Source organism: Callospermophilus lateralis, chromosome 5 (genome assembly GCF_048772815.1).
Source record: "Callospermophilus lateralis isolate mCalLat2 chromosome 5, mCalLat2.hap1, whole genome shotgun sequence".
Taxonomy (NCBI): domain Eukaryota; kingdom Metazoa; phylum Chordata; class Mammalia; order Rodentia; family Sciuridae; genus Callospermophilus; species Callospermophilus lateralis.
The window spans coordinates 43,652,560-43,680,328 of NC_135309.1; the positions used below are offsets into that span (position 1 = coordinate 43,652,560).

Consider the following 27,769-nt stretch of genomic DNA (forward strand, 5'->3'; position numbering starts at 1 on the left):
ATGTCTCAGGCCATTTACGAAGATGTGCCACCAAAGTCTACTTCCAGTTCGCTGTTTGGTGCTGCATCACAGGCGTTCTGTGGGAGATGCAGGAAATTTAAGTAAATATTTCTATCTCCGTTGTTAAGTATGTAAAGAGCGGGGTGCAGGCGGGTGTCAGCTTTCTAGCCTTTTCCACATGCTTGTGGGCTTCCCAGGTGGAGGGGCACCTCTGACTGTCGGTTTCCCTAGTTGGTGAGGCTGGCACACTGTTACTGACCTGCAGACTGCAGACTCAGTGTTATCTTTTCCTGTTAAATAATTTGAAGCCTTTTAAAATTTGTAATAGACTCTATTTCAAGCCAGAAAATGAAAATTACACATCTTGTTTTTATAAATCACAGAGGTATATATGATATTCATGCACACAGCACACTTTTTTTTTTTTAAAGACATGATCTTGCTATGTTGTCCAGGGGTGGTCTTCAACTTGTGAACTCAAGTGATCCTCCTGCCTCAGCCTCCCAAGTAGATGGAACTATAGATAACAGCCATTTTGCTTGGTTACATTCTGTATTTTTTTCACCTTAATGAAAATGAGAAAAAAAAACAACAAAACTAATCTTTGAGAAAATTTGCAAGGCACAGATAAATGTAAATGAATAACAAGAAGAATGACTTATAACTTCACCACTATTCACACTTTGACATATTTCCTGCCGAGTGTTTTCTACCCATTTTATATCCTACTTTTTAAAATTTTTTATTATTGTTTCAAGGTTGACCAGAGAGTAAACATTTTTCTAAATCATGAAAAAATGCATAGCAAGGGCTGGGGTCGTGGCTCAGTGGTAGAACACTTGCTTAGCATGTGTGAGGCACTGAGTTCGATTCTTAGCACCACGTATCAATAAATAAAATAAAGGTCCATCAACAATTAAAAAAAGTATTTTAAAAAATACATAGCCATATTTTAAGGTCTATTTTTCATGAGATGGAGATGCCAGAGTTAACCACTCCTTTTTGTTAGATTTTAAAATTGTTTTCAGTTTCTCACTAGTATAAATAATACAGGAGTAAACATCTTTGGCTAAAGTCACTTCCTGCATTTTACATTGTTCTTTTGGAATAGATTCCACAGGTGAGAGGATAGGAACAGTTCTGGGCTCTTTAGAAAAGCTGTCAACTTAGCTGGGCATGGTGGTGCATGCTTGTAATCCTAGCAACTCTGGGAGAGTAAATCAGGAAAATCACAGGTTCAAGGTCAGTCTGGGCAATTTAGGAAGACTCTCCCTGTCTCAAAAGGAAAAAAAAAAAAAAGAAAAGAAAAGCGGGTCAACTTAGATTTCCCTGGAGGCTTATGAGACTACCCCAGCATTCTCCACTTTTGACAGCATTAAATACTATTATGCTTATTTTTTATTTGTTTTATTTTTATGTGGTACTGAGGATCAAACCCAGTGCCTCACATGTGCTAGGCAAGGGCTCTGCCACTGAAGCTATAACCCCAGCCCACTATCATGTTCAAGTCTTTGCTAATTTTATAAGCAAAAGTGATTTTTTAAAAAGACTCCCTGACATTTGGGGCTTATTTCGGCCACTTGTTTTTCTTTCATAAGTTGTGTGCCGATTTTTCTCTTAGGGTGTTCAATTTTTTTTATCATTGATTTGTAAGCAAAAGATGATGATTTGATTGTTATCAGTTTTTTCTATCAGACTGATAGTATTTAACTTTTTCACATTGTATTTCTAGTACTTACTGTGTTGCTTGGCATGTAATAATCACTCAATAAAAATTTGTCAAATGAGTAAATGAAGGCTATTGCTTGCAAAGGAGTGACTGTTCTTTTTTAGAGGTTCGCTAAGAGGCGGACAGACCATTGATGATGATCACACATATTTCAGTTGTCATTCATACAGCATTAATTGCTATTTGAAAGTGTATGTGGATTTATATTCACAAAAGGGGAAAAGCAGACCCTGATCCCTACAAAAAGGTGTGCATTGTAACTCTGCTGTGTAACCATACCTCTTATTCATCTTTTTGATAGGAGGAAAGACCGTCAATGTCAGGCATTTGTGAGGAGAGTCATAACGAGTCATCTCTTTCAGATAATTATGATTAGCACAGTCTCTTTGAATGCCTTTCTTACAGTCTTGTGGACCAGTTATAAAATAAGATACCGCTTGTACAGAGTTTTTGAGGTAAGTTGAAAAAAGGGGTCCATTTTTTTCTATTTTACCTGTTTTATTTCTGGAAATGTTCTAAAATCCTGAAGCTATTTTATTTCAAAAAATTTTCCACAGAAAAATTCTAAGGATCTTTAGAATATACTCTAAAACCTAGACAGATGGTAACAGGAGTGGCAGTGAGACATGGATTTTAAAGTTCCCTAAATTCTTTTTAAAATAGCCATTAGAGAGCAAAACTAAAAACCCATGGGAAAAATTTACAGCAAAACTAGTTACTGAGAGCAGCCAGGCGTGGTGGCGAAGCCTATAATCCCAGCGGTTCTGGAGGCTGAGGCAGGAGGATCATGAGTTCAAAGCCAACCTCAGCAACAGTGAGGTGCTGAGCAACTCAGTGAGACCCTGTCTCTAAATAAAATACAAAATAGGGCTGGGAATGTGGCTCAGTGGCCGAGTGCCCCTGAGTTTAATTCCTGGTGCACCCCCTCCAAAACAACAACAAAAAAACAAAAAACAAAAACAAAACAAAACAAAAACAACCTAGGAGCCACTAAGAACATGTCATTAGCCTCTGTGGGGGAAGAGGCAGAGGGGAACTGGTAGGTATTCCCTGGAATGTGTGATGGACTGATGTGAGAACAGCTTTTGGCAAAAGTGTTGCCTATTCCAATACTGAGGAAGTGCAGAAGGATCCAGATAATTTCTGAAGGAGCTGGGGCAGTGCAGACCCAATGAGCCAACCCTGCAAGTCTCCCTTCAAAGGTAGGGCTGCACATTTAGGAGAAATACTGGAAGTGGAATAAAAATGAGCAAATTAGAGACAGCTGAAGAAAGAGATGTGAACAGAATTAGGAAACCTCAAAAATCCAACTACCACATTTTAAAACATAACCTAAAAGCAGAAGAGAGCTCAGTGAAGTTAGAACCACACTTTCTTCTAAAAGTGCAGGAAAACTAATTGGACATAAAAAAAAAAGCACACTATAAAAGGATTGAAGGAAAACAGCCTACAAAATTTTTATAAGAAAAAAAAGTGGAGAATCACATTTCTATGATTAAAGCAAGTCTACTGCAAAGGTATGCCCACAAACGGATAAAAATTATAGTGTATGATTTTAAAACAGGGTAAATGTTTAAGTAACTGATCAAGTTAGGAAAAGAACAGAAGTAAAGTGACAAAACTCAAGAAAGAATTAGAAAGCCAAGAAAAATAAAAAATGAAGACTAATTAAGGGCAATTACATACAATAGACAATTGCTTAAGAGAAATACATGATTAAGTAGAGGAAGTTTTTTTAAAAAAAAACAAAAAACAAAAAATGAACAGATGGAAAAAATTCAGGAGAAAACAATGAACAATGACAATGGGAAAAAATTCAATATAAAGATAATAGGAAGGCTGGGGTCATAGCTCAGAGCGCTTTCCTAGCATGTGTGAGGCACTGGGTTTGATTCTCGGCACTGCATATAAATAAAATAAAGGTCCATTGGAAACTAAAGAAAAAAAGATAGTGGGAGCCCCTGAATTTCAGAATAAATGCTAAAATCTATCATGCCCCCCATTACCTTAATAAAAGACCTCAATTTATATGTTGAAAGAACACACATCACATACCTGAGAATATGGATTTAGAACAAGCACCAAAACACATCTAGTAGAATTTTGGGACTATACAGGCAAGAAGAGTAGGGGAAACTGTAACCAGCTAGAAAATGTGGCTTCTAAGGAGAAGAAAATTAATTATCATCAGACTTCACTGTGGTAATGCTTCAGGCCAAAAGATAATGGAGATGATTTGAGATTCTTCAGCAAAGAAAATGTGAACCAAGTTTTTCAGATCAGCAAAACTGACTTTCAAGTACCAAGGGCACAAACTGTCACATTCAAAAACTTGGAGAATATTCTTTCCAGGAGCCCTTTCCTAGGCATCTACTACAGAATAAGTTGAGCCAACCCAACAACTTTATACTTCTGATGATAGCATTAAATATATAGTTATTTGTAAAAGCATTTAATTGTGGTTTAACAGGGAAAGAATATCGAATATAATGAATATATTACCTGACAACAAATATATAGTGTGACTATAAAAATGGGAGCCATTGGGGATAGCAAGTGCAAAAAAATTTTAAACCATTTTCAGTTGGTGATGCTATGAGTAGTAGTATTCTGAGACAGATGAGCATAGGGGTAATTATGTGATATTTTTTGGGATCCTATCTTTCATTGTTTATGTTCTTGAGAACCAGGATGTTAATGGAAGAAAGGAGATAAAGATGTATAGATGAACGTTAAATAAAATTGTTGTACATTTGGATTGGAAGTATCATCCTAAGAGGTATTTTATTTTATCCTCTGAATGACTTCAAACATTGATCAACTTAGCAATTATGCATTTTTTCCCCATAATGTGATATTGAAATATCATTTCTCATGAAAAGAAACCAGAGTTTCTTAGAGAAAGAAGAAATGCATCAAACAATCTATGAGTTATAATGATACACAACATAACTGGCCATTTTGGGTATTTAAAAAGAGCTCATCTTTGATCTTTTTCTTTCCCCTTAGTACTGGGGATTGAACTCAAGGGCACTTTACCACTAAACTACATCCCCAGCTCTTTTTATATTTTATTTTTGAGACAGGGTCTTGCTAAATTGCTGAGGATGGCCTCAAATTGTGATCCTTCTGTGTCAGCCTCCTGAGTTACTGGGATTACAGGTGCGCATCTCCACACCTGGCCAATTCTTTATCTTGAAACCTACCAAATTAAGGGAAAGTATCAAGATTTACTAACCTCTCTTAGATGAACTGTGACCCTGAGGGGGGTCACCTACTATGTGACTACTTACTCTTATAGTTAATATCTTTATAAAGTGTCCCAGTTAATAAATGAAAAAGAAATGATAGAAAAAAATCACAATTTTTTCAATATAGTAATGGATCTAGGCATTCAGCATTAATGGTCGCTGCCATTAAAAAAAAAAAAAAAAAAAAAAAGCTAGATGTTATATGTCTTCTGTGAAGGAATAGCACCTATAACTTTGCCAGAGATCCAACCTGAATCTGATTAAGCTGATCAACTTGGAAAACATCTTCCTAATTTTAGGAAATTTGGAAAATAGAGGAACATGCAGAATGGCACCATAAGTGTGCAGTCAGCAAATTCCAGACTGAAATGTTCTATGAGTTAAACTAGTTGGATGTTTTTACAGATAAACTGTAAGAAGAAAAAAGGAATGGGAGATTTAAAAAAGATAAACCAAAGTTTAAAAAATTATAAAGGCAAGACTAAATTATAGGTTCTTGGGAGGTATATCTGAATTTCTATCCATTACAGAATGCAAGGAAATAATTATAATTTAAAAAATCCAGATAATAGTTAATTTTGTAGGTAGGGAAGGAGTTGTGATTGAGAGGGGCACATGGAGAGGCCTGGGATAGCTGTCTGAGCTCTACTTCTTGACCTGGTGGTAGTGATAGGAGTGTTGGCCTTGTCATAATTCATTAGGCTAATTCATGTGGTTCTATGTGTATTTTATTTTATAGTAAAATGTTAAAATATACTTTATTCAGGGTAAAACTTACATTTATTTCTTACTGGTAAAAATGGTTAGCATCAACATAATGTACTATCAGAGGTGGTGGAGGTGAGTGGCCTACTTGAAATTCACAGGGTCCACTTGGGGACACTCCTGTGAATGTGCTGGTATGGTAGCAAACTCCACACCGCCATTCCACAGAGTGTGATCATGGACTGTGGGAGGTCATGATAGGTACAAGACTGGTAGGTTCAGGGAAAGAGATCTGTGAGGAATCTAAATCCTGATTGTCCTCCAGAGGCTATAAGGTACCAAGTATGTGTCCTTTGGGGACCCTGGTTTGCAAGCCTAGTTCTGTGTTGTGGGAAGGATGTGGACTTTGGGACTGTATAGTTGTGGGTTCAAGCCCAGCTCTCCTACCTTTTTACTAGTTGGGAGAATTTAGGCAACTTATGTAATCTTTTTGTGGTTCAGGTACAGCATGTGTAAAATGATACACCTTCCGGGAGGCTGTGAGGCCATTGAGCATAATGTGTGAAAGCCCCTGGTTAACTATGAACTATAATGAGAAATCATTAACACTCTTGAGATCCCCCTGAAGGTTCTAGGAAGGACCTGAGAAGGGCTGATCTTTCACCTCTGGATGATCTTGAGGCTCTGAGTAAGCAGGAAATGAAGGTAAATTGCTATTATTGGCAAATTGCTGGAGCACTGAATGCAGGCCCCAATACACAGAGCAAAGAACCTTGGCAAAGACTGGGAGGCTGATTGGTTCCAGGCATTTATGGGAATCTCCATCCAGACATTAGGAGGCCAGTGAGCTAACTGAAGGGCTGGGGATGTAGCTCAGTGGTACAGTGCCTGCCTGTCTTGCATGCACAAGGCCCTGGGTACAGTCCTCAGTATTGTAGTAAACAGACAAACGAGCTGACTCAACAGAGGCTTTGATGACCACACACAACAGACTACAGACTTGACAGAATTCAGGAAAGGCACTTGAAAAAGAAAGAAACTGTAACAATTAACCATACTGAAACAAACCCTGGAGAGAGGGGAGAAGCTGATTTCCAGTTGTGATATGTTATTTTAAAAAGACAATTTTTAACAACAAAAAAATTATGAGACATGCAAAGAAACAAAGAGTGTTCAAACCAAAAATGTTGATCTTAAGGAAGAGAGTGGAACCGTGATTTCTAGAAGCTGGGAAAAATAGGGGCAGAGAAGATGAAAGAAGTTCAGAAAACATGTGCTAAAGTACAGTTAAATAGGAGGGATACGTTTTTATAGCTCCATAGCATAGTAGGTGACTAGTTTATAACAACTTATTATATATTTTATGAAGGATTAGAAGATAGGAGTTTAAAGGCTTCAAACAGAAAGATAAGAAGATGGCAATGCTAATTATTCTAATTTGATTATCATACATTATATACATGCATTGAATATTGTCACTCTGGAGCCCACCAGTATGTACCATTATTATGTGTCAATTAAAAAGAAAAAAAATCATCAGACTGGGTATGTAGCTCAGTGGTAGAGTGCTTGCTTAGCATTCTTGAGGCCCTGGATTCTTTTGCTACTTGTGAAAAAATAATAAAGAAAATGAAAGAAAAATAAAACAAAAAACAATGCATGAAAAAGAATGTATGTCCCATACACAAGAAAAGAAGCAATCAGTGGATTGCTTGAGGAAGCCCATTTGTTGGACATACTAAGCAAATACTTTATTATTTATTTGTTTATTTTGTGGTGCTGGGGAATTGAACTCAGGGTCTTGCTAATGTTGGGCAAGCACTCCACACAGAGCTACTTCCCCAGACATTTAAACAAATACTTTTAAAAAGCAGCTATTATAAATATTTTCAAAGAACTAAAGAAAAACATATCTATAGAACTAAAGGAAAATATGAAAACAATGTCTCACCAAACAAAGATTATGGAGAGATAGAAATGATTACAAAGAGCCAAATACAAACAGGATGACCTGGTGCACAGCCTTAGTGTCAGGAGGATCACAGTTCAAGGCCAGCCTTGGCAATTTAGACCCTGTCTCAAATTAAAAAAAAAAAAAAAAAAAAAGTGGAAGCTCAGTTGTAGAGTGCCCCTGGAAAAAGAAGAAGAAAAAGAACCAAATAGAAATTATATAGTTGGAAAGTATAATAACTGAAACAAAAAAAAAATGTACTTTCAGATTTGAGCTGGTAGAAGAACCAATGACAGGAAGATAGGTGAGTTGAGATCCTGCATTCTGAGGAGCATAAAAAAATCAAGAGTCTAAGAGACATGGACACCATCAAGCATACCAACATACACATAATGAGAGTTCCAGAGGTATGGGGTGGCTAAAACTCCCCCAATTTTATGAAAGACATGAATTTATACATTCAAGAATCCCAGTGAACACCAAGGAGGAAAACAAAGAGATCCACACTGCAACACATTATAGTCAAACTGTCAAAGCCAAACAAACAGAGCAGGAGATAAGCAAATTGTCACCAACAAGGGAGCCTCCATAAGGTTAACAGCTGATTTCTTATCAGCAGCTATAGAGATCAGGAGGCAGCAAAATGACATGTTAAAAATACTGACAACAATACTGTCATCCAGGAATTCTATGTCTGGAAAAACTACCTTTCAAAAATGAAGGTGAAATTAAGACATTCTGGATAAATAAAATGAGAGTTTGGTACTAGTATATCTGAACTAAAAGAAATGCTAATGATGCTCTTAGATGAAATAAGTTAAATAAGTGATATAAGTCAGTAACTTGAAGCCATAATAAGAAATAAAGAATACTGGTACAGGCAGCTCGTAGGTAAATTCAAAGACCAGTATTATTATACTTTTACTTTTTATATGATTTAAAATACCAATGCATAAAGCAGTAATTTTAGTTAATAAACACAAGATGTATAAAGATAGAGTTTGTGAAAGCAAAATTTTTTTTAGCTGTAGATGGATACAATATATTTATTTATTTATCTATCTATTTATTTATTTATCTGGTGCTAAGGATCGAACACAGTGTCTCATGAATGCGAGGCAAATGCTCAACCACTGAGCTATAACCCCAGACCCTCCCATAGTCCTAATAGTGACAGAACTACCCAAAAGTCCAAGTCCAAAATTTTATGTAAGACTGAAGGCAAACTCATGAATGTTTTCCACTAAAAAGATCAAAAGTAAGTCATATATATCCCAATATATAATAGCATAAACATTTTCATTCTACAAGGGAGAAATAGGGGCATAGAAAGAACGGATGAGATGAAAGCAAGATTGAAATCCAGCTGTGCAAACATCCAGCGTGTGAAGCACATGGCATTGTGATGTTCTCTCCAAAAGATTTCTGTACCTTCACCCTATGACCTTGCTGGTTGCAGCCTGCATGGCCTCTTGCCTTGTTTCTGTTCAATTCCTATAGCTTTCCTCAGCAGATGCTCCATGGCACTCTCATCTCTTAATCTTGGTGTCTCCACTGCAGCTTCAGCTTCCTACTCACATCATCATGCATTGCCATCTCAGGGGTTGCCTGCAGTGATTACAATCCTAATACACTTTGCCTGTCCTCCCTGGCCATCCTTTGAAATGTTGGTGGAATGACTTCCTAACTCCACCATCCTGCATTCTTGCATAACTGGCTCCACATGGTTTATGCCAAGGTCTTTCAGTATCTCAAGCAGTAGTGAAACCTCTTGGGACCATGGCTGCAACAGCCTTTGAGTGTCTGGGTAGCTGAGCACAATGAAACAACTTCTAGGCCCTCTTGTGAAAGACAGATGTCCTTTTGGTTTCTTTTCAAAGGACGTTTTACTTTTAAAATCTTGAGCCTGAGATGGGTATGGACTTGTCAGTTCCTGAGATGCCCTCAAGCCATCTTTCCTATTGTGTCTGTGCAAAGTACTTAGCATCTCATTAGTGGTTATAATGTCTTTAACAACCATGACTTCTTTAGCCCCAGTTTGACTCACACTTTCTGCAAAACCACAAGTTAGTAAAATCTTTCTGTTTTGTTTTCTGTTCCTGATTACCAGAGTAAACTTGGATAAAAGATACCAACAATGTCCATGCCACTGCCTGAATATGCTGCCTTGAAATTTCCTCAGCCACATCAATTAGTACATTATCTTCAAATTCAGCCTCACAGAAAGTCTCAGGGACATGGGAACATATTGACAACTTTGCCAGAATTTAGCATGAATGGCTTCTAGTCTAATTTCCAAGAGTCTTCCTTCTCTGAGACCTCAGGAACCCAGACTTCACTGTTCACAGTCTTATTGTCATTCTGGTCTTCTGAGCTCCCACTGGAATCCCCCATTAAGCTCCACTTACAACATTCTTGTATCTCTAAACTCCAAAATTCCTCCCTCCACAAACCAGCTCCGAAACCTTCTGAACCACATGGTCTTGGTAGTCATAGCGATTTAGTACCATTTTTAAAAAAATTTTTTTTAGCCACCTTTTCCATTGCTGTGACCAAAATACCTGATAAGAACAACAGAGTGGAAGAAAAGTTTATTTTGGCTCATGGTTTCAGGTTTCAGGGCATGGTTGGCTGACTTCATAGTTCTGGGCCCAAGGTGAGACAGAATATCATGACAAAGCATAACAGTAGATTTTTAAAAATTCAACGACATGATATCTACAAGAGACTCATTTTAGATCCAAAGATACAAATAGGTCAAAGTGAAAGAATGGAAAAAGAGATTTATGCAACCAGAAACCAAGAGAGCTAGGGTGGCTAAACTAATATCAGACAAAATAGAAGTTAAGGTAAATAGTTCCAAGACATGAAGAGGGGCATTTTATACTGGTTAATTCATCAAGAAGATAAAACAAGTTATCTCTAGAACATATGGAGTCTGCAGAATAGACTAGAGGTTAGGCCATAAAATAAATCCCAATAATTGTTTTACAATATTAAAATCATAGAAAGTCTCTTCTCTGACAATAGTGAAATAAAACCAGAAATCAATAATGGATAATTGGAACATTTGAAAATATTTATAAATTAACACAATCATAAAAAATAGTAGGTCAAAGTAGAAAGCATAAGGCAATTATTTTAAGATTATCCAGGGGTGGTAGTACATGCCTAACAACATGAAAGGCTAAAGCAGAAGGATATCAAGTTCAAGGCCAGCATCTAAAACTTAGGGCAACGCTGTCTCAAAATTTTGCGGGGAGGGTACTAGAAATTAAATCCAGGGGCACTTGACCACTGAACAACATCCCCAGCTCTATTTTTTAAAAATTTTATTTAGAAACAGGGACTCACTGAGTGGCTTAGTGCCTTGCTTTTGCTGAGGCTGGCTTTCAACTCAAAATCCTTCTGCCTCAGCCTCCCGAGACACTGGATTACAGGCATGTGCCACCACATCTGGTCTCAAAAATTTTTTGAAAGGGCTGGGGATGTGGCTCAGTGGTAAAATATCCTTGCATTCAATCCCTAGTACTGGAAAAAAAATCCTTAAGATGAATGAAAATTAAAACAGTATAACAAAACTTATATAATAAAGTAAAAATAGTGCTCAGAGGGAAATTCATACCTATGAATGTGCACATTAGAAAAGAAGAAAGATCTCAAATCAATAACCTAATATTACACTTTAAAGCACTAGGAAAAAAAAAAAAGATTAGACTAAACCCAAAAGTAGCAGAAGGAAAAAAAGAAAAAGATTAGAGATAAACAAAATAGAGAATATAGAAACAATAGAGAAAATCAACCAAATCAAATACTGGTGCTTTGAAAAGATCAACAAAATTGACAAGACTTCAGCTACATCAACCAAGCAAAATAAGAAAATTCAAATTAACTGTCAGAAATGAAAATTGGGACATTAATACTGACCTTATAGAAATGAATTAGGTTACAGGAGACTATAACAAACAGCAGTAGCAAATTAACTAATCTAGATGAGTACTAGAAGTTTTCTGGTGGGATTTTTTGGGTCTTCTAAATACCTCTGATAAACAGAGGTAGCTTGAACTCTTGTTTCCTATTTATATCCTGTTAATTTCTTTCTTTTGCCTAATTGCTCTGACTAGAGTTTCAAGGACTATGTTGAATAGAAGTGATGAAAGAGGGCATCCTTGTCTAGTTCAATTTTTTTGGTGGGGGCAGGTGCTGGGGTTTGAACCCAGGGTGTTATGCATGTGAGGCAAGCACTTTACCAACTGAGCTATATCCCCAGCGCTAGTTCCAGTTTTTAGAGGGAACGCTTTCAGTTTTTCTGTTTAGAGAAAAATTGTAATCCCAGGGACTCAAAAGGCTGAGGTAGGATGATTGTAAGTTCAAGGCTAGTCTCCCTGGCTTAGTGAAACCCTGTTTTAAAATAAAAATATCAAAGGGAATGGGGTTGTAACTCTGTGGTAGAATACCCCTGGGTTCAATCCATAGTACCAAAAGAAAAAAAAGTAAAGACAGATATGGTATTAAAGCCAATATATTTTTTTAAATTAGCTGAAATAGATAATTTTATAGAAAAAAAATTATGAAACTGACATTCAGTAAGAAAGTGAAAACCTGAAGTAAACTTTGTATGTCCATATATTTCCTTTACTGACTATAAAGCATTGATCTAATAGCTCAAAATTTCCACCCCACCTTCAAAAATAAAATAAAATAAAAGAATAAAAAATAAAAACTAACCTGCACTAGATGATTTTACATGTTTCCATAAGATCAATTCAAGAAATGTGAAAAAAAAGTTTATCATAAATGTACTTCAGGAAAAATACTTAGCAAACTAAGAATAGAAAGGATTTATTTTTATGCAATTAAGGGTACCTATGAAAAACCTATATAAAAATTCACACTTAGTGGCGGAACTTTGGCTGTGTTCCCTTTGAAGTGGTATACTAGTTGTTATTAATAATATATTTATTAATATAATTAAAGTCCTAGCCAATGTATCATACAAAAAAAAGAGCATTAAGAAATAGAAAGATTTTTAAAACTGTCACTACTCATAAATGATATATGACCAGGCTGGGGATGTGGCTCAAGTGGTAGCGTGCTTGCCTAGCATGTGTGAGGCACTGGGTTTGATTCTCAGCACCACATAAAAATAAAATAAAGATATTGTGTTAAAAAAATGATATATGACTTCTGCATAGAAATCCCAAAATAATTAGGAACATTATTAATTGAATTAATACTACTATAAAGTTAATGAATAATAAATTCAGCATTCTCTGAGCATTTTACTAATAAATCATTATTTTATTTGCTGTTTCAGCAACAAAAAGATAAAACTTATAGTAACTATAAAATATAAAAAGTACTTAGATGCAAACCTTAATTTATGTGACTTTTAAATAGATAAAAATATAAATATGTAGTTGCGTGTGGTGGCACACACCTGTAATCCCAGAGGCTCAAGAGGCTGAGACAGGAGGATTTCAAGTTCAAAGCCAGCCTCAACAAAGGCGAGGTGCTAAGCAACTCAGTGAGACCCTGTCTCTAAATAAAATACAAAAAAAAAAAAAAAAAGGTTGGGAATGTGGCTCAGTGGTTAAGCGATCCTGGGTTCTATCCCCGCCACTGCCCCCTACAAAAGAAAAATATAAAAATGTGTAAGGTCATTAAGGAAGACATAAAGAGAAAAAATATACTCTATTATGTGCAGAAAATTTCAGTTTCTTAAAGATGTGATCTCTCTCTTTATGCATCTAGTTATTGAAAGACCATTAAGAGTTGGGTGCGGTGACAAAGGCTTGTCATCCCAGCTACTCTGGAGCCTGAGGTGGGAGGATTGTGTGTTCAAAGGCAGCCTGGGCAATTTTGCAAGACTCTGGAAAAAGAGAGAGGAGGAGTGAGGAATAACCAATAAAAAGGTGAAAGAGTGTGTTAAGTCAGTGTGGGAGAAGATGCGTGCACGGATAACAGTCAAAGGATTTAAAATCTGTAAGATGTCCTCCAAATCAGTCTGAAGATAACAAAACAATCCAGCAGAAAATTTGACCAAAGATTAAAAATAGGCAGTTCACAATTTTTAAACATATGCAAAAAAGCCCAACCTCATTAATACAGAAGTGAAAAAGAAAATTAAAAGTGAGATAATATTTCATATTTATCAGACTGACAAAAATCAAGTGTGACAGTGGGAAGTATTGGCAAGAATGTAAAACAATAGGCTCATGGCTGATGTCAAAACAAATTGGATCAGTAACTTCAGAAAATCAATTTGTTAATACCTAGTGTGGTTGAAGACGCTCACATCTTACAACTTAGTAATTTTACTCTTAGCTATATTACAGAGAGACTTTACACATGTGTATAATAAATGTATGAAGAATTGTTCAAGCTGGGCACAGTGGCACATGTCTGTAATCCCAGCATCTCTGGAGGCCGGATCAAAGCCAACCTCAGCAATGTCGAGGTACTAAGCAACTGAGTGAGACCCTGTCTCTAAATAAAATGCAAAATAGGGCTGAGGATGTGGCTTAGTGGTCGAGTGGCCCTGTGTTCAATCCCTGGTACCCATGCTCCCCAAAAAAGAATTGTTCAAATTTTTTGTACTATTGCACTATTTGCAATAGTAAAAAAAAAAAAAAATTATGAACAGGCTAAATTTCACTCAGCAAGTATCTGGATAAATTAAGTGTAGTATTCTCATAAGTGGAATTGCTAAATAGGGTGAAACAGTAAACTCGGTTTGCATACATAAACATGGATGAATCTCACAAACATGATTTTACATATTATTTATTGACAGATAATGATTGCACCTTTTCAGGGGATACAGTGTGATGTTTTGGGACACTTAAACATTGTGTATTGATCAACTCAGGATACTGAGGTTATTCATCATCTCAAACGTTTTATCATTTCTTTGTGATGATCATTCTTCAGTGTCATAGAACACCGTAAGGTATTCCTCCTCTCTGGTTGTGACCTGGTAACCAAGTTCCCCGTGCTCCTCCTCCTACCCTCCCTGGCCTCTGAGAACCACTGTTCTGCTCTCAACTTCCATGAGCTCAGCTTTTTAGATTCCACGCATGTGAGAAATCATGCAGTGTCTGTATTTCTGTATCTGACTTATTTCAGTTAACATTTGGAACCCCAGGTTTGTCCATGTTGCCACATGTGACACAGAATTTAATCCTTTGTGTGTATGATATTGGAGTGTGAACTCAGGACCTCGCTCATGCTAGACATGCTAGACAAGTGCTCTACCACTGCATCCCCAGCCCTTTTGAAAAATTTATTTGGAGACAGTGTCTCACTAAGTTGCCCAGGCTGTCCTCAACTTGAGATCTTCCTGCCTCAGGGATTGAATCCTTTTAAATGGCTGAATAGTATTACTTTTTTCTTTTTTATTGGTTGTTCAAAACCTTACAAAGCTCTTGACATATCATATTTCATACATTAGATTCAAGTGGGTTACGAACTCCCATTTTTACCCCAAATACAGATTGCAGAATCACATCGGTTACACATCCACATTTTTACATAATGCCCTATTAGTAACTGTTGTATTCTGCTACCTTTCCTATCCTCTACTATCCCCCCTCCCCTCCCCTCTAGTATTACGTTTTGTATAGATAAATTTTCTTTATCCACTTGCCTATCAACTGAAACCTTGGTTAATTTCATTTTTGGTCTATTGTGAATAGCACTATGATAAACATAGGAGTGCAGGTGTCTCCTTGATATATTGGTTTTGTTTCCTTTGTATAGAGACCCATAGCAGTATTGCTGGGTTGTATGGTAGTGTTCTCTCTCTCAATTTTAAGTATTTAAAAAAATTGTTGATGGGTCTTTACATTATTTATTAATTTATTTATATGTGGTGCTGAGAATTGAACCCAGTGCCTCACACCTACTAGGCAAGTGCTCTACTACTGAGCCACAGTGGCAGCTCTCTCTCTCTCTCTCTCAAATGAGGATTAAACCTAGGAGTGTTCTACCACTGAGCTACACCCCTGGTTCTTTCTATTTTGAATCAGGGTCTCACTAAGTTGCTGAGGCTGGTCTTGAACTTTCCATCTTCCTGCCTCAGCCTCCTGAATGGTAATTCTATTTTTAAGTTTTTGAGGAAACTCCACACTGTTTTTTGTATTGGCTATACTGATTTACACCCCCCCAACAGTATGTAAGAATTCTATTTTCTCCACATCCTCATCAGCATTTGTCATTTTTTTTGTCTTTTTGATTTTAGTCATTGTAACTGAGGTGAGATGATATTTCAGTGTGGCATTTTTGTTAGTGTGCTTTTTTTTTTTCTGTACCCAGAATTGCTTTGCAACTCATCTACACCCCAGCCTTTTTTGTGTATGTATTAGGAATTGGACCCAGGGGTGCTTAACCACTGAGCCACACCCCCAACCCTTTTTTAAAATATTTTATTTAGAGACAAGGTCTCTCTAAGTTGCTTAGGACCTTATTAAGTTGCTGAGACTGGCCTCAAACTTTCGATCCTCTTACCTCAGGTCCCTAGTCACTGGGATGGCAGACATACATCACTGTGACCAGCTCAAAGTGTTTGGGTTTGTGTTTTCTTGATGATTAGTGATATTGAGCATTTTTTTCATATACTTGTTGGTCATTTTTATCTTCTTTTGGGAAATGTCTATTCAGATCATTGGCCAACTTTCAAATTGGATTATTTGTTTTATTCTATTGAGTTTTTGAGTTCATTAGATATTCTGGATATTAATTCTTTGTCAGATGAATACTTTTATGTATTTCCCCCCATTCTGTGGGTTGTCCTGTCACTGTTGATTGTCGCCTTTGCTAAGCAGAAGCTTTTAGTTTGATGTGACTCCACTTGCCTACTTTTTCTTTTGTTGCCTAGGCTTTTACATTTTTGTTCAAAATATCCTTGCCTACACCAATGTCATAAAGCATTTTCCCTGTTTCCTTCTAATAGATAAACAGAATTTAAATGAAAAGAGCAAATCATCAAAGAATATGCTAGTATACAGCCTATTTATGTAATGCCTAAAAAATGCAAAACAATAACAGACCTTTTTAGGGATACCTATGTGGCAAAAAATACATAAAATACACAAGCATGACAGGCTTCACATTTCCAATTGGGTTACCTTGTGGAAAGAAATTTGATTAATGAAAACCCACAAGAGACTTCCTGTAATAGTTTATTTTTTAAGCTGAGAGGTAAGTATATGGTCGTTTGTTATATTAGTCTCTGTGTCTTTTTGTGTATCTTAAATGTTACATAGTAGTTTCAAAAACTAAAAAGAATATGTAAATGGTTGTCATGTGGAGACATTTGAGGACAAATGTCTCCACTGGCTGCTCTAATGTTATTCAAATGGAGAGGTGTGAACTGAGGTACAATTTCCAGTGACCACCTATGACTTATCCTTAAAAGATCACATATCTCAAAAACCTTTCCCTCCAGAAGCCCTCTCTGTCCCCTTCACCCGGCTGCTGACCAGTCACTCCCTCTGAAACCTAGGAGTCTTGCTGGCCACCTGTCTTTTACGTGCATCCTGGAGTCCAGCACAAGTCCCATCCTCACTGTCCTCACAGGCTATCTGGAACATGTCCTCTTCTTTCCCATACCACCCCTGTCCCCTCAACAGATCGGGTTCACCCTGGATGACTGCTGCAATGACTAATGAGGCTACTCACCATTGCCTCCCTGCCCCACCTCCTAGTTGCTGTTTCTCTTGTACTGAGCAGCAGCCCAGATTTCTTAACAATGAGCATCAGTTAAAGAAAATGCGGTGTAAGTACACAATGGAATATTAATCAGCCATAAAAAAGCATGGCTTTATGAAATTCGCTGGCAAATAGATGGTTCTGGAGATGATCATACTAAGTGAAATAAGCCAATCCCCCAAAATCAAAGGCCGAATGTTTTCTCTGATATGCTGATGCTAACACACAACAAGCAGGGGAAGCGAAGAGTAGAAATTCATTGGATTAGACAAAAGGGAATGAAGGGAAGGGAGGGGAGATGGGAATAGGAAAGATAGTAGAATTAATCAAACATAACTTTCCTGTGTTCATCTATGAATACACCACCAGTGAAACTCCACGTCATGTACAACCACAAGAATGGAATAAGTTATCCCAATCAGAATAAGTTATACTCCATGTATATGTAATATGTCAAAATACACTCTACCGTCATGTACATCGAAAAAGAGCAAATAAAAAAATAAATCTTAGGGCCTGGGGATACAGCTCAGTTGGTAGAGTGCTTGCCTCGCATGCACGAGGCCCTGGGTTCAATCCCCAGCACCACACACACACACACAAGCTATATAAAAAAATAAATCTTAAAAAAAAAAAGAGAGCCTCAGTGGGGCTAGAGATGTAGCTCAGGGGTAGAGTGCCTGACTAGCAGGTGCAAGGCCCTGGGTTCAACCCCCAGCACTACCAAGAAAAAAGAAAGAAATGTATATCAGTTCTAATCGCTCCCTTGCTCAAAATCCTTCAAGGCTGAGATGACCGGTTGGTCCTCGCCTGGGCTCCAGGGCCCAGTGGTCTGGCCTCCAACTGCTTCTCTGGCCCGTTCTCCTCTCTCACTGACTGGGCCCGTACAGTCGTTCTTTCTGCCAGTCAGTCATTATTCCCAAGCACCTCATTTCAAACCTGGGGCTTAGAGCACAGGAGGGAAGGCACTGAAGGGGAGGGAGTTGGGCACACTCGGAGCGCTCTGTGTGCCAGGGACTCAGCCTGGGTTTTTCGAGCATGGGGGTGACCCTGATTGGGTCGCCCAGGCAGGGAGTGGGCTGGGACTGTGGGGCCCTGCTTTTTGGTTGGATCTCTTCAACCCTTGCCACCCCTGCAGATCTCAGAGATCATCTTTGTGTCCATCTGCACCTCCGAGTTCGCCATGAAGGTCTACGTGGACCCCATCGACTACTGGAAGGATGGCTACAACATGCTGGATGTGTTCATCCTCATCATCATCTTCATTCCCTACCTGCTCCGCAAGATCAAGGGCAAACACTACCCCTACCACAACATTGCCGAGGGCATACAGTCCCTGCGCATCCTCAAGCTCATCCCCTATAGCCGAGGCATCAGGGTGAGTGCCCTGGGAGTGCCAGGGTGCTGGGAGGTCAGGCTGCAGGCCACACTGCCACCAGCCCCATAAGAAGAGGTAATTTGACTGCTGTCTTCCAGTTCATGTGCCCTTCTGTGTGGTGGGGTGATCTGTACTGGCATTATTATCTTGATCTTAAGATTAGCTGGACTTGGTGGCACATGCCTAAAATCCCAGAGACCCAGAAGCCTGAGGCAGGAGGATGGCAAGTTCTAGGCCAACCTCAGCAATTTAGCAAGACCCTGTCTCAAGATAAAAAATAAAAAGGGCTGAGGATGTGTCTCAGTGGTAATCGCTCCTGGGTTCAATCCCAGCGGGAGGGTTAGGAGGAATACTTGATTGCAATCTTAAAATGAACAATGGCAGGAAAGATTTTATTAGCTCCATTTTACAGATGAATGAATTGAGACCTAGGGTCACTCAGCAGCTAAATGTCAGGGCTGAGGTTTGAAAGGAATGTCTGACTGCAGAGGCCATCTGAACTTTTCTTCTGTCCCATGCTGCAGAGTGACTTTTTTTTTTGTTTTTTTTGTTCTTTTTTTCCTGTTTTGTGGTGCTGGGGATAGAACCCAGGGTCTTGCACTCTACAAATGAGCTCCATCCCCAGCTACTGACTGACTTTCTTATGGGACAGATGCTTTGAACTACACACCTAGGAATCTCCAGCTTTTCTGGTGACCCGGGGCCAGTGGCCGCTTTACCCAGATAGCCGAAGGTCTACTGCGCCTCTCAGTGGGAAGTCTCCCCACTTTGTTGAGCAGTCCAGCAAGTGCTGCTTCCCCCCCTGAGAAGTCTTCCTGGGTTGCCCCTGTTGTGGGGTGCCCGGCCTTGCCTGAGCTCCGAAGCTTTCAGAACAAGCCTGGGAGCTGACCCCTTGTCCTCACCCGGGCTGGCAGGCATGCGTCCTGGACACACCGTGTTTGTCCTGGCAGCTGTTCTCCAGGAAGGGGCTGGCCTGGGCCTTATTTGTCCAGTCAGGGTGTGTCATGTATCCTGCTGTGATAGCCGCCAGCCCTGGTCCTCGGGGGAGAAGGGACAGGACCTGGGAGCAAGCCCCCCCCCACCAGTCCCTCATCTCTTGCCCTCATCTGGTCACATGCCTGTGTGTCCAGCCCTCTCTCCGCCCCTTTTCCTCCCCAGTCCCTCACTAAGCCCTGACTTCTTCCCCTCCCTCCAGAGCGCCGGGCCTCTTGAGGTTGCCAGATGCGGTGGCCATTTCCCTGGGTGTCCTGGTCACTGCTTCTCTTTCTCATCCTGACCTCTCATGGCATTCTTTCCTCAGGACCGTGCCCTGCGTTCTCTTTCCTTCCGCCCTCTGCATATTCTCTCTGGGGGATCTTTTCTGCTTTCTAGGACTCTCCACCTGCCCATGCCTCTGACTGTGACCTTCAGACCCAGTCACCTCCTGAACAGCTCATGTGCTCCTCAAACGCGTGCCTAACTGCAGGTTCATCACCTGCCCCCACCCCTGCCCGCAGGTCCCCAAACCCTGGCTCCTCCTCCACTATTTTATCTTTTGGTGGAGAGTGTCCCTCACTCCTATTCAGTAGCCAAGTCATAAATCTGAGTGTCAACTTGGCTCTTCTCTCTCAAAGACTTGTCACGCGGCCCCCTAGATAGTTGCTGACTTGTCCACGTCTTTTCATCCCTGCCACCATCAGCCTCCACCTGGATTCCCGGGTGTCCCAGGCAGAAGTGCCTCAGCAGCAGGCGTGAATCTTCTAAAGGCACTTCAAGTCATGACACCTTTTGCTTCAAATCCCATCTTCATGGGTCAGGGACAGCCCCTGGGATGTGACCTAGAAGTGGGGGAGGGAAGTGTCTGAGGTGCTGGGTATTGGAGTTGGAGTCAGGTAGGGCTGAGGGTAAGACAGGTGGACAGAAAAGGAGACTGGAGGTTCAAGGGGTCAGACAGGTGGGGGTGCCTCAGAGTGAGAGATCAGAGGTGGGAGTAGCTCAGCTTTTCCAGGGGCCAGATATCCAGGAAGCAGGGGCCTGGGAAGCTTCAAGAATCACTAACGAGGAGGACGTTCAGGGAGGAAGTGGTCTAGATCATGTGTCATTTGCAAAGATCCCCCGGGCTAGCCTCAAGATGGGGTGGGGAAGGAGGTGGTGAGCCTGGAAGAGAGATTTCAAGTCACAAGCCAGAAGTTTGGTCATGCCCAGAAATAGGGACTTTGCCCATGGAGTCAGGGGCTCCAGGGACGAGGCAGAGGATGGCCCCCTGAATCCCAGGTCAGTGAGGGATAGGCATCTCCCTGGAGAGGGCTGCTAGGGTAATCTCAGGTAAGAGGGGATGCTTAGGTGAAGCCGGGAGAGAGGGCACCGTAGGACATGGGTGCCAAACACCTGAGGGAGTCACGTGAGGAAGGGAGAGGTGGGTGGTGGGCTGAGGGACCATGCAGGGAGAAGGACTGATGGCAGAAGGGGCTTCATCTTGGAAGGAAGTTGTTGTGACCCAGCTGGGCACCTTGTAAGGCCGGGGGCTCTAGCTACACTGGTCTTGGCTGTGTGGGGGCAGCTGGTCAGCAGGCAAAGACCTGAAGGTGCCCGAGGTTGACAGCCTGCCAGGGGCAGCACCTCCTTCCAGCCCAGGGAGACTCCCTAGTGACCTAGGGCCATATCCTGGAGCAAGCCAGGCTTTTCTTGTGAATCCAGGCCTCTGCTCAGCCTTTGGTACTCATAGACATTCTCAGAGACCCGTGGGCACGCACACAGCATGTGTACACAAATGTCTATCCCAGGTTTGGCCTTAGAGTTTTCTGTCCGTCACCAGAGGCATGCATCCCAAGAGTGGTGCCTTGGAGACTGATGTCCTGGCTGTGTCTCTACTGTAGCCTCTGAAACGTCTTGGGACCTGGGTTCGCAGGGGCACAGAGGTGACCCTGGATTGCATGGCTTTGTGTGCTGGTCTGGCCTGCTGGCCAAGGGAGCTGGAGCTGCTGGAGGTGGGGACTTGCACCTCCATGCTAATTTGTGTGAATGAAAGTCTAAAGGAGCCCCGAACAGAGCTGACACTCTGGTACATCCTCGGCTCTCCATCCCTGATTCGTTAAAATGACACTTTGCCCTCCACCTAATGGCAATAAACTTGCTCCTTGAGGAAATCATTCCTTGTTGTTTTGTACATAGAGAATTCTGTTAGCTGGGTACCATGTTGCTCCTGGTCATCTGCATTTTATTTGGACAACTTTCCCTGCTGGCTGTGAGCCCAGCTTCGTCTTGCTTCTCCCCACCTCTTTAGGGTCCCACCATTTCCCCCTTATCCCAGGGGCTGCCCAGGAAGACTCTCTCAGAACCCTGACCTGGCCACCTGCCCTGCTTGAGGGTCCTTTCCACATCCCAAAAAGTCCCAGGCATAAGAGAATAGCTGTGGCTGACCCAGGACCCAGGAGAACAGAACTGGATGCCGGGTATTGCTTCTCCAAAGAAATGTGGAAATTTAAAGCCAGACATCTACTCGAGGCCAGGCTATAGACCTCGAAAGCCCAGGACTTCCTCAGCGAAGGATCTCCTGACCTGTGGGGACCTGGGTGGCCATCCTCTGGGACTGGATTTCTGCCTCTTTCTTTTCTTCATTCCTCCCTCCCTCCCTCCCTCCCTTCCTTCCTTTTTTTTTTTTTTTTTTTTTTTTTAAGGTACCAGGGATTGAACCCAGGGGTGCTCAACTACTGAGCCACATCCCCAGCCCTTTTTTATGTTTTATTAAGAGACAGGGTCTCTCTAAGTTGCTCATGGCTTCACTAAGTTACTAAGGCTGGCTTTGAACTCATGATCCTCCTGCCCCAGCCTACCGTGATTACAGAGGTGTGTCACTGCACTCGGCAATTCTGTCCCTTTCTGGATCTGTTCATTAAAGAGGCTGCCAGGATTGTGCCTCAACCAGGTAGTGGGGGTCCCACTGGAGAGTGTGATCTTATTACAACTACTGTTCTCAAGGCTGCTTGGCTATGTCCTCAGGTGGCAACCAGCCCATGGGCTGGCCTGGAGGTGGGACAGACAGCCAGACCTCTCCCCAGCCCTCTGCACATGCCTTAGGTTCTGCCACTCGGGCGCCCCCTGCCCACCTGTGCAGACCGAATTTGCAGGCCATTGCTGGGTTTCCTGTTAGCACTTACTGGTTTACTTTTCCAGTCCTTGGGAAGAAGTTCTGCCTCTGTCTAGCAGGGAGAGAGATAGTGTTTTTTTTTTTTTTTCCCTTTAATAGTCAGCTCTTTTGGAATGAATCTGAAAGCACCAATTTTCTTCCCCCAGGGGGATGAAGAATGAACGGGCATGTGTTCACTCCTGCCAAACCATCCTGCATGTGGGGCAGCCTGGGGCTCTGGGCGTGTCTCTGCCTCCTGGAGTACCCCAACTGTCTAGACTTCACTGTCCTGTGTCCAGCTCCAAGTACCCCCTTTCCTAGTGCTAATCAGCCTCTGTGTTCAGGGCTGCTGGCGGGTGGAGTCGTGGCTTGAGGCAAAGGGTTTTGGAATTGGTCCCAGCTCTGCTGTTATACTGGAGTGTGACCCTTGCCAAGACAGTTTGCTCCTCTCAGTCTCTGACCCCTCATCCTGGAAAACTGATAATATCTATCTACCTTGAAATTATGTCTGTGAAACCATTTGAGATAGGTGAACACATATGGAGCACTTATTGCATGCAAAACTCCAGAGAATGGAGAACAAACGATGGGAAGTCACACGATGTGCTGGGGAAGCCGGATCCCACTTCACAGGGGGAAGCCTGGGGACCTGTCTTCAAAGGCAGGGTCTAGAAAGAATAGGAGCCACATTACTCTGGGCCCTCTCTATTCTAACCTGTAGGTGGTTCCCCTCCTCCTGGGCCTGGGGCAAGAGCACCCAGGGCTGGCCCTCAGCTGAGAATCAGGAGCAGGATACCCTAGGATGTCCTCAGAGCCAGATGGGGAGTGGTTCGTGGTGACCTGAAATCCATGACCTGGGATCCTGTGTACCCTCTGCCCCTAGGTGACTGATAAGGGATGTTCAATTCTGGCAAATCAGTTAGATTGATGCAGCCCTCAATCTGAGCACATTTCTGATTCACTTCATTCATTCGACCACTCATTGTTCATCATGCTGTGTGCCAGGCATGGCACCAGATGCTGGGACAGTTGTGACCTGGGGCAGACTGGATCTCTGTCCTCTGAGATGCCCCTCCTGGCTCCCTGGCCTAGCTGCGTGTCCCTGCCTTGCAGACGCTCATCATTGCCGTGGGGCAGACCGTCTACACCGTGGCCTCTGTGCTCACCCTCCTCTTTGTCCTGATGTACATCTTTGCTATCTTGGGCTTCTGCTTGTTTGGAATTGTAGAAAACGGTGACCTGAATAACTGGGGGAACCTGGCGGTGTCTTTCTTCACCCTCTTCAGCTTGGCCACGGTACTGTGTTTGGGAACAGTGGTGAGGGCGGGGGCCTTATGGGACTGCCAGGTGGTGTGAGCAGGTGGCTGTGAGGGTCTAACGTGGGCTTTCCCCATATTCGGGTACTTAGTTGAGCCTGGGGAAGGTGGAGGCTGGCCTTCCAGCACGAGTCAGAGGCCAGGGCCCAGGATAGAGATTCATCTCCGCCTCTGATCTTGTGACTCCGTGTAGCATTCCCATATGTCCCACAAGGCCGTAAAACCTGTCAGAATTCTCAAATGATACTTCATAAACCCATGTTACATAGCCTTTTTGGAAACAGGCTGTTACAAACCCACCCAAGAATCAGGATGCAAGGCCCAAGTCCAGAATTCCAGACTCTGTTGAACTCTTTCAAAGAGTGGAGTCTTTTCAAAGGCGGGACTAGCAAGGGGCAATGTCCTCCCAAGGAAAATGACAGACTTTGAGGGGACAGACCCCAGGGCATGCTGGTCTCCATCCAGAGGTGCCCTGCGTTTCCAGGCCACCATGTAGAGGGGCTAAAAGGCTGATGTGGGGCAGAGGCAGTTTCCTCCTCAGTGAGTCGGGGGCTTCCCTGGCACAGGTGGGGGCCTGCTCTGTTGGGTCCTGGCACTCAGCAATCCCTGTCCTGCTGGACAGGTGGATGGCTGGACAAACCTACAGGAACAGTTGGACATGCGGAATTTTACTCTGAGCCGGGTGTTCACCATCGCCTTCATTTTGCTAGCCTCCTTCATCTTTCTCAACATGTTCGTGGGGGTGATGATCATGCACACGGAGGTGAGGCTGTGCTTGGGGGTGGGGGATGGGAATGCCAGGTGCGACAGGCAGAGGTGTGGGCCGGGCCTCTGGGGAGAACGCAGAACGGTGTCTCCCTCTGAAGCACAGTGAAGGTGGCCTGGTGGGCCCTTCCTGGGCCTCACCAACTCTTGGCCCTGAGCTTGTGTGTTTGCCTAGCCAACAGTAGGCTTGGCAGCTTGAGTTGGGAGCTGGCTCTATTGGGGCGAATCTTTGTGCTGAGGGCCTGAGCCACAGGTGAGGAGAGGCAAGGGGCGAGACCAGGTCGCAGGCAGTGTGCAGCGAGAGGCTGCTCCTTACCGCTACCCTTTGACTCACTAGGACTCCATCAAAAAGTTTGAGCGAGAACTGATGCTGGAGAGGCAAGTCACCCTGATGGAGGAGAAGCAGGTGATTCTGAAACGGCAGCAGGAGGAAGTGGACAGGCTGATGAAGACACAGGTAGGCAGCGCCCCGGGCGGGGCAACAGACAGAGAGAGGGACAGTCAGGGCTGAAGCACTGGCTGGGAAGAGGGCCCTGATGTGGAGAGGGCAGGTGGCCTCAGGCTTTGTGGCCTTAGGTGAGGCAGGTACTTCTCCCGGATCTCCCATCAGCGAGCTTTCCTTCCTCGGTTTCTTTGTTTCTCTGACCCCCTTGGAGAGTCCAGAGCTGTAATGTTGGCGTCTCCTTTGTGGCAGAACTGCCCTGTGGGGCCTTTTGGGTCGTTCAGCCTGTGCTTACCGGGTGCTAGGCAGCCCAGTCCCAGGTCACAGGACGGATGAGGATGAAGAGGCTCTGACAGGGTGTCACTCCATCTCGGTTTCCCCACACTTTGAAAGCCAGAGGAGGAATTAACACAGCAGGCTGGAGGTTTTGGGTCAAGCACGATAAACCTGTGAGGGCTGGTGCTGCGTCTTTTTTCTGCCTAAGCTTTGGGCGCCCTGCTGGGTCCCCTCATCTTTGGTATGACCCTCCTCAGCCTTTTCTCTGAGATGGAGACGACAACTGCCTGTCTAGGCTGTGTCTGGGGTTTGTCCAGGACTGGAGGCCACACTTAGCCACTCTGAGACTCTCATGGGTTCCTTTGTGTGCCACCTGCCCCACATTGGTGATGGTGGCTCATGAGGTTACCTCACCCATGAAGGTCCAGGCTCATCCTGGGGCTGGGAACAGGCCTCTGCCAGGGGCCCATCATGGAGGGTTCCCAGATCTCCTTGCAGCGTGACTGCCACTTTTCTGACATTACTCACTCATTTTGCTTCCTTCTCTAGAGCAATGTTGGCAAGAGTTTCAGTGAGTTGGTGGAGGACTTCAAGAAGACTCTGCGGCACACTGACCCCATGGTCTTGGATGATTTTGGCACTAGCCTACCCTTCATTGATGTCTACTTATCCACTCTGGACAACCAGGACAATACTGTCAACAAGTCAGTCCCAGCCCCAGCCTCTCCTTTCCCCAGGGCTTCCTCAGAGCGGGGGCTGTGTTGAGGGCCATGGGAGGGTGGAGCATCCATGACCCATGTGTAGGGCAAGCGGTGGACCAGAGCCTTTCTGGGAGTGCAAGAGTCCATGTAGATGTAATCTGGGCTGCAAGTGGACAGGCCTGTGGCTGGGGAACTTTGCTGTCCCTCCCCAATCCTTTTTTTTTTTTTGGGGGGTACTGGGGGATTGAACTCAGGGGCACTCGACCACTGAGCCACATCCCAGCCCTATTTTGTATTTTATTTAGAGTCAGGGTCTCACTGAGTTAGTTGCTCAGCACCTCGACTTTGCTGAGGCTGGCTTTGAACTCCTGATCCTCCTGCCTCAGCCACTGGGATTATAGGCGTGCGCTACTGGGATTATAGGCGTGTGCTACCGCGCCCAGCCTCCTTAATCCTTTTTGACTTATATAGAGATTCTGGCTCCTTCATCTCTCTAGGGCCTCCTTGTGAACCCCTTTTCAGGGGGCAGAGAAAGCATACTGGTGGCAAGTCAGGAAGTGAGGAGGCTTTTGGCCTGGTTCTGCCACTACCTTCCTGTGTGACCTTGGGTAGGTCTCTGTCCCTTTCCCACCTGTCCCAAAGGAGCTACTGGTCTGATTAGATAATAAAAATGTATGTGTGAGGGCTGGGGTTGTGGCTCAGAGGTAGAGCGTATACCTTGCATGCATGAGGCACTGGGTTCGATCCTCAGCACCACATAAAAATAAATAAAGATATTGTGTCCATCTACAACTAAAATTATATTTAAAAAAATGTATGTGAAGCTCTGAGCTAGGCCTGGTCCAGGGCTTGTAAGCTAGCTGGAGTTATGACTGGCCCTAGCTGAGTAGGAAGGATATAAAATCCTGGCTATGGGCACTGGGGAGCCACAGTGGGATCTTGAGTAAGGATAGACATAATTAGCTTGGTTTCTCATTGAAAATCCTCTAGAGGGCTTCTGAGACTGGACAAACCTAAAAGGAGGGACCAGGGAATGTTCACTTGGGGCTCAAAAGTGGTTCAGGCACTGTCTGGGCACCACAGTACAGTTCCTGCTCTTCACGCTCTCGGCTCCGACGTGTGAGGTAAAATCAATCACTCCAGGGGGCCAGAGGCAGAGTAGTGGACCTAGGATGCCAACCACCTGATGTGGCTCTCTGAAGTCCTTGCTCTTCACTGACCCCACTGATCTGCCAGAAGTGGTGAATGCACCCGAGCCAGCATTGGTGGGTGGGGTCTGGGTGGCAGGGAGCCCACCCTGTCCTCAGGTCCCCTCCCCTCCGGTGGCATCTTTCAGACTTCAGGAGCTGTACTATGAGATCGTCAACGTGCTGTGCCTGATGCTCGAGGACTTGCCCAAGGAGAAGTCCCAGTCCTTGCAACGGCTGGAGGAGAAGTAG

General features: G+C 43.0%; 1 protein-coding gene across 1 annotated transcript; it reads left to right on the forward strand.

Moving 5' to 3' along the window:
• Nucleotides 1–27,769, forward strand: Catsper3 (cation channel sperm associated 3). Its single transcript, XM_076855860.2, has 8 exons — nt 1–101; nt 2,031–2,184; nt 18,486–18,725; nt 23,944–24,126; nt 24,769–24,909; nt 25,249–25,368; nt 26,179–26,333; nt 27,667–27,769. Exons 1-8 carry the CDS (start codon nt 1–3, stop codon nt 27,767–27,769), a joined length of 1,197 nt encoding a protein of 398 aa, XP_076711975.2.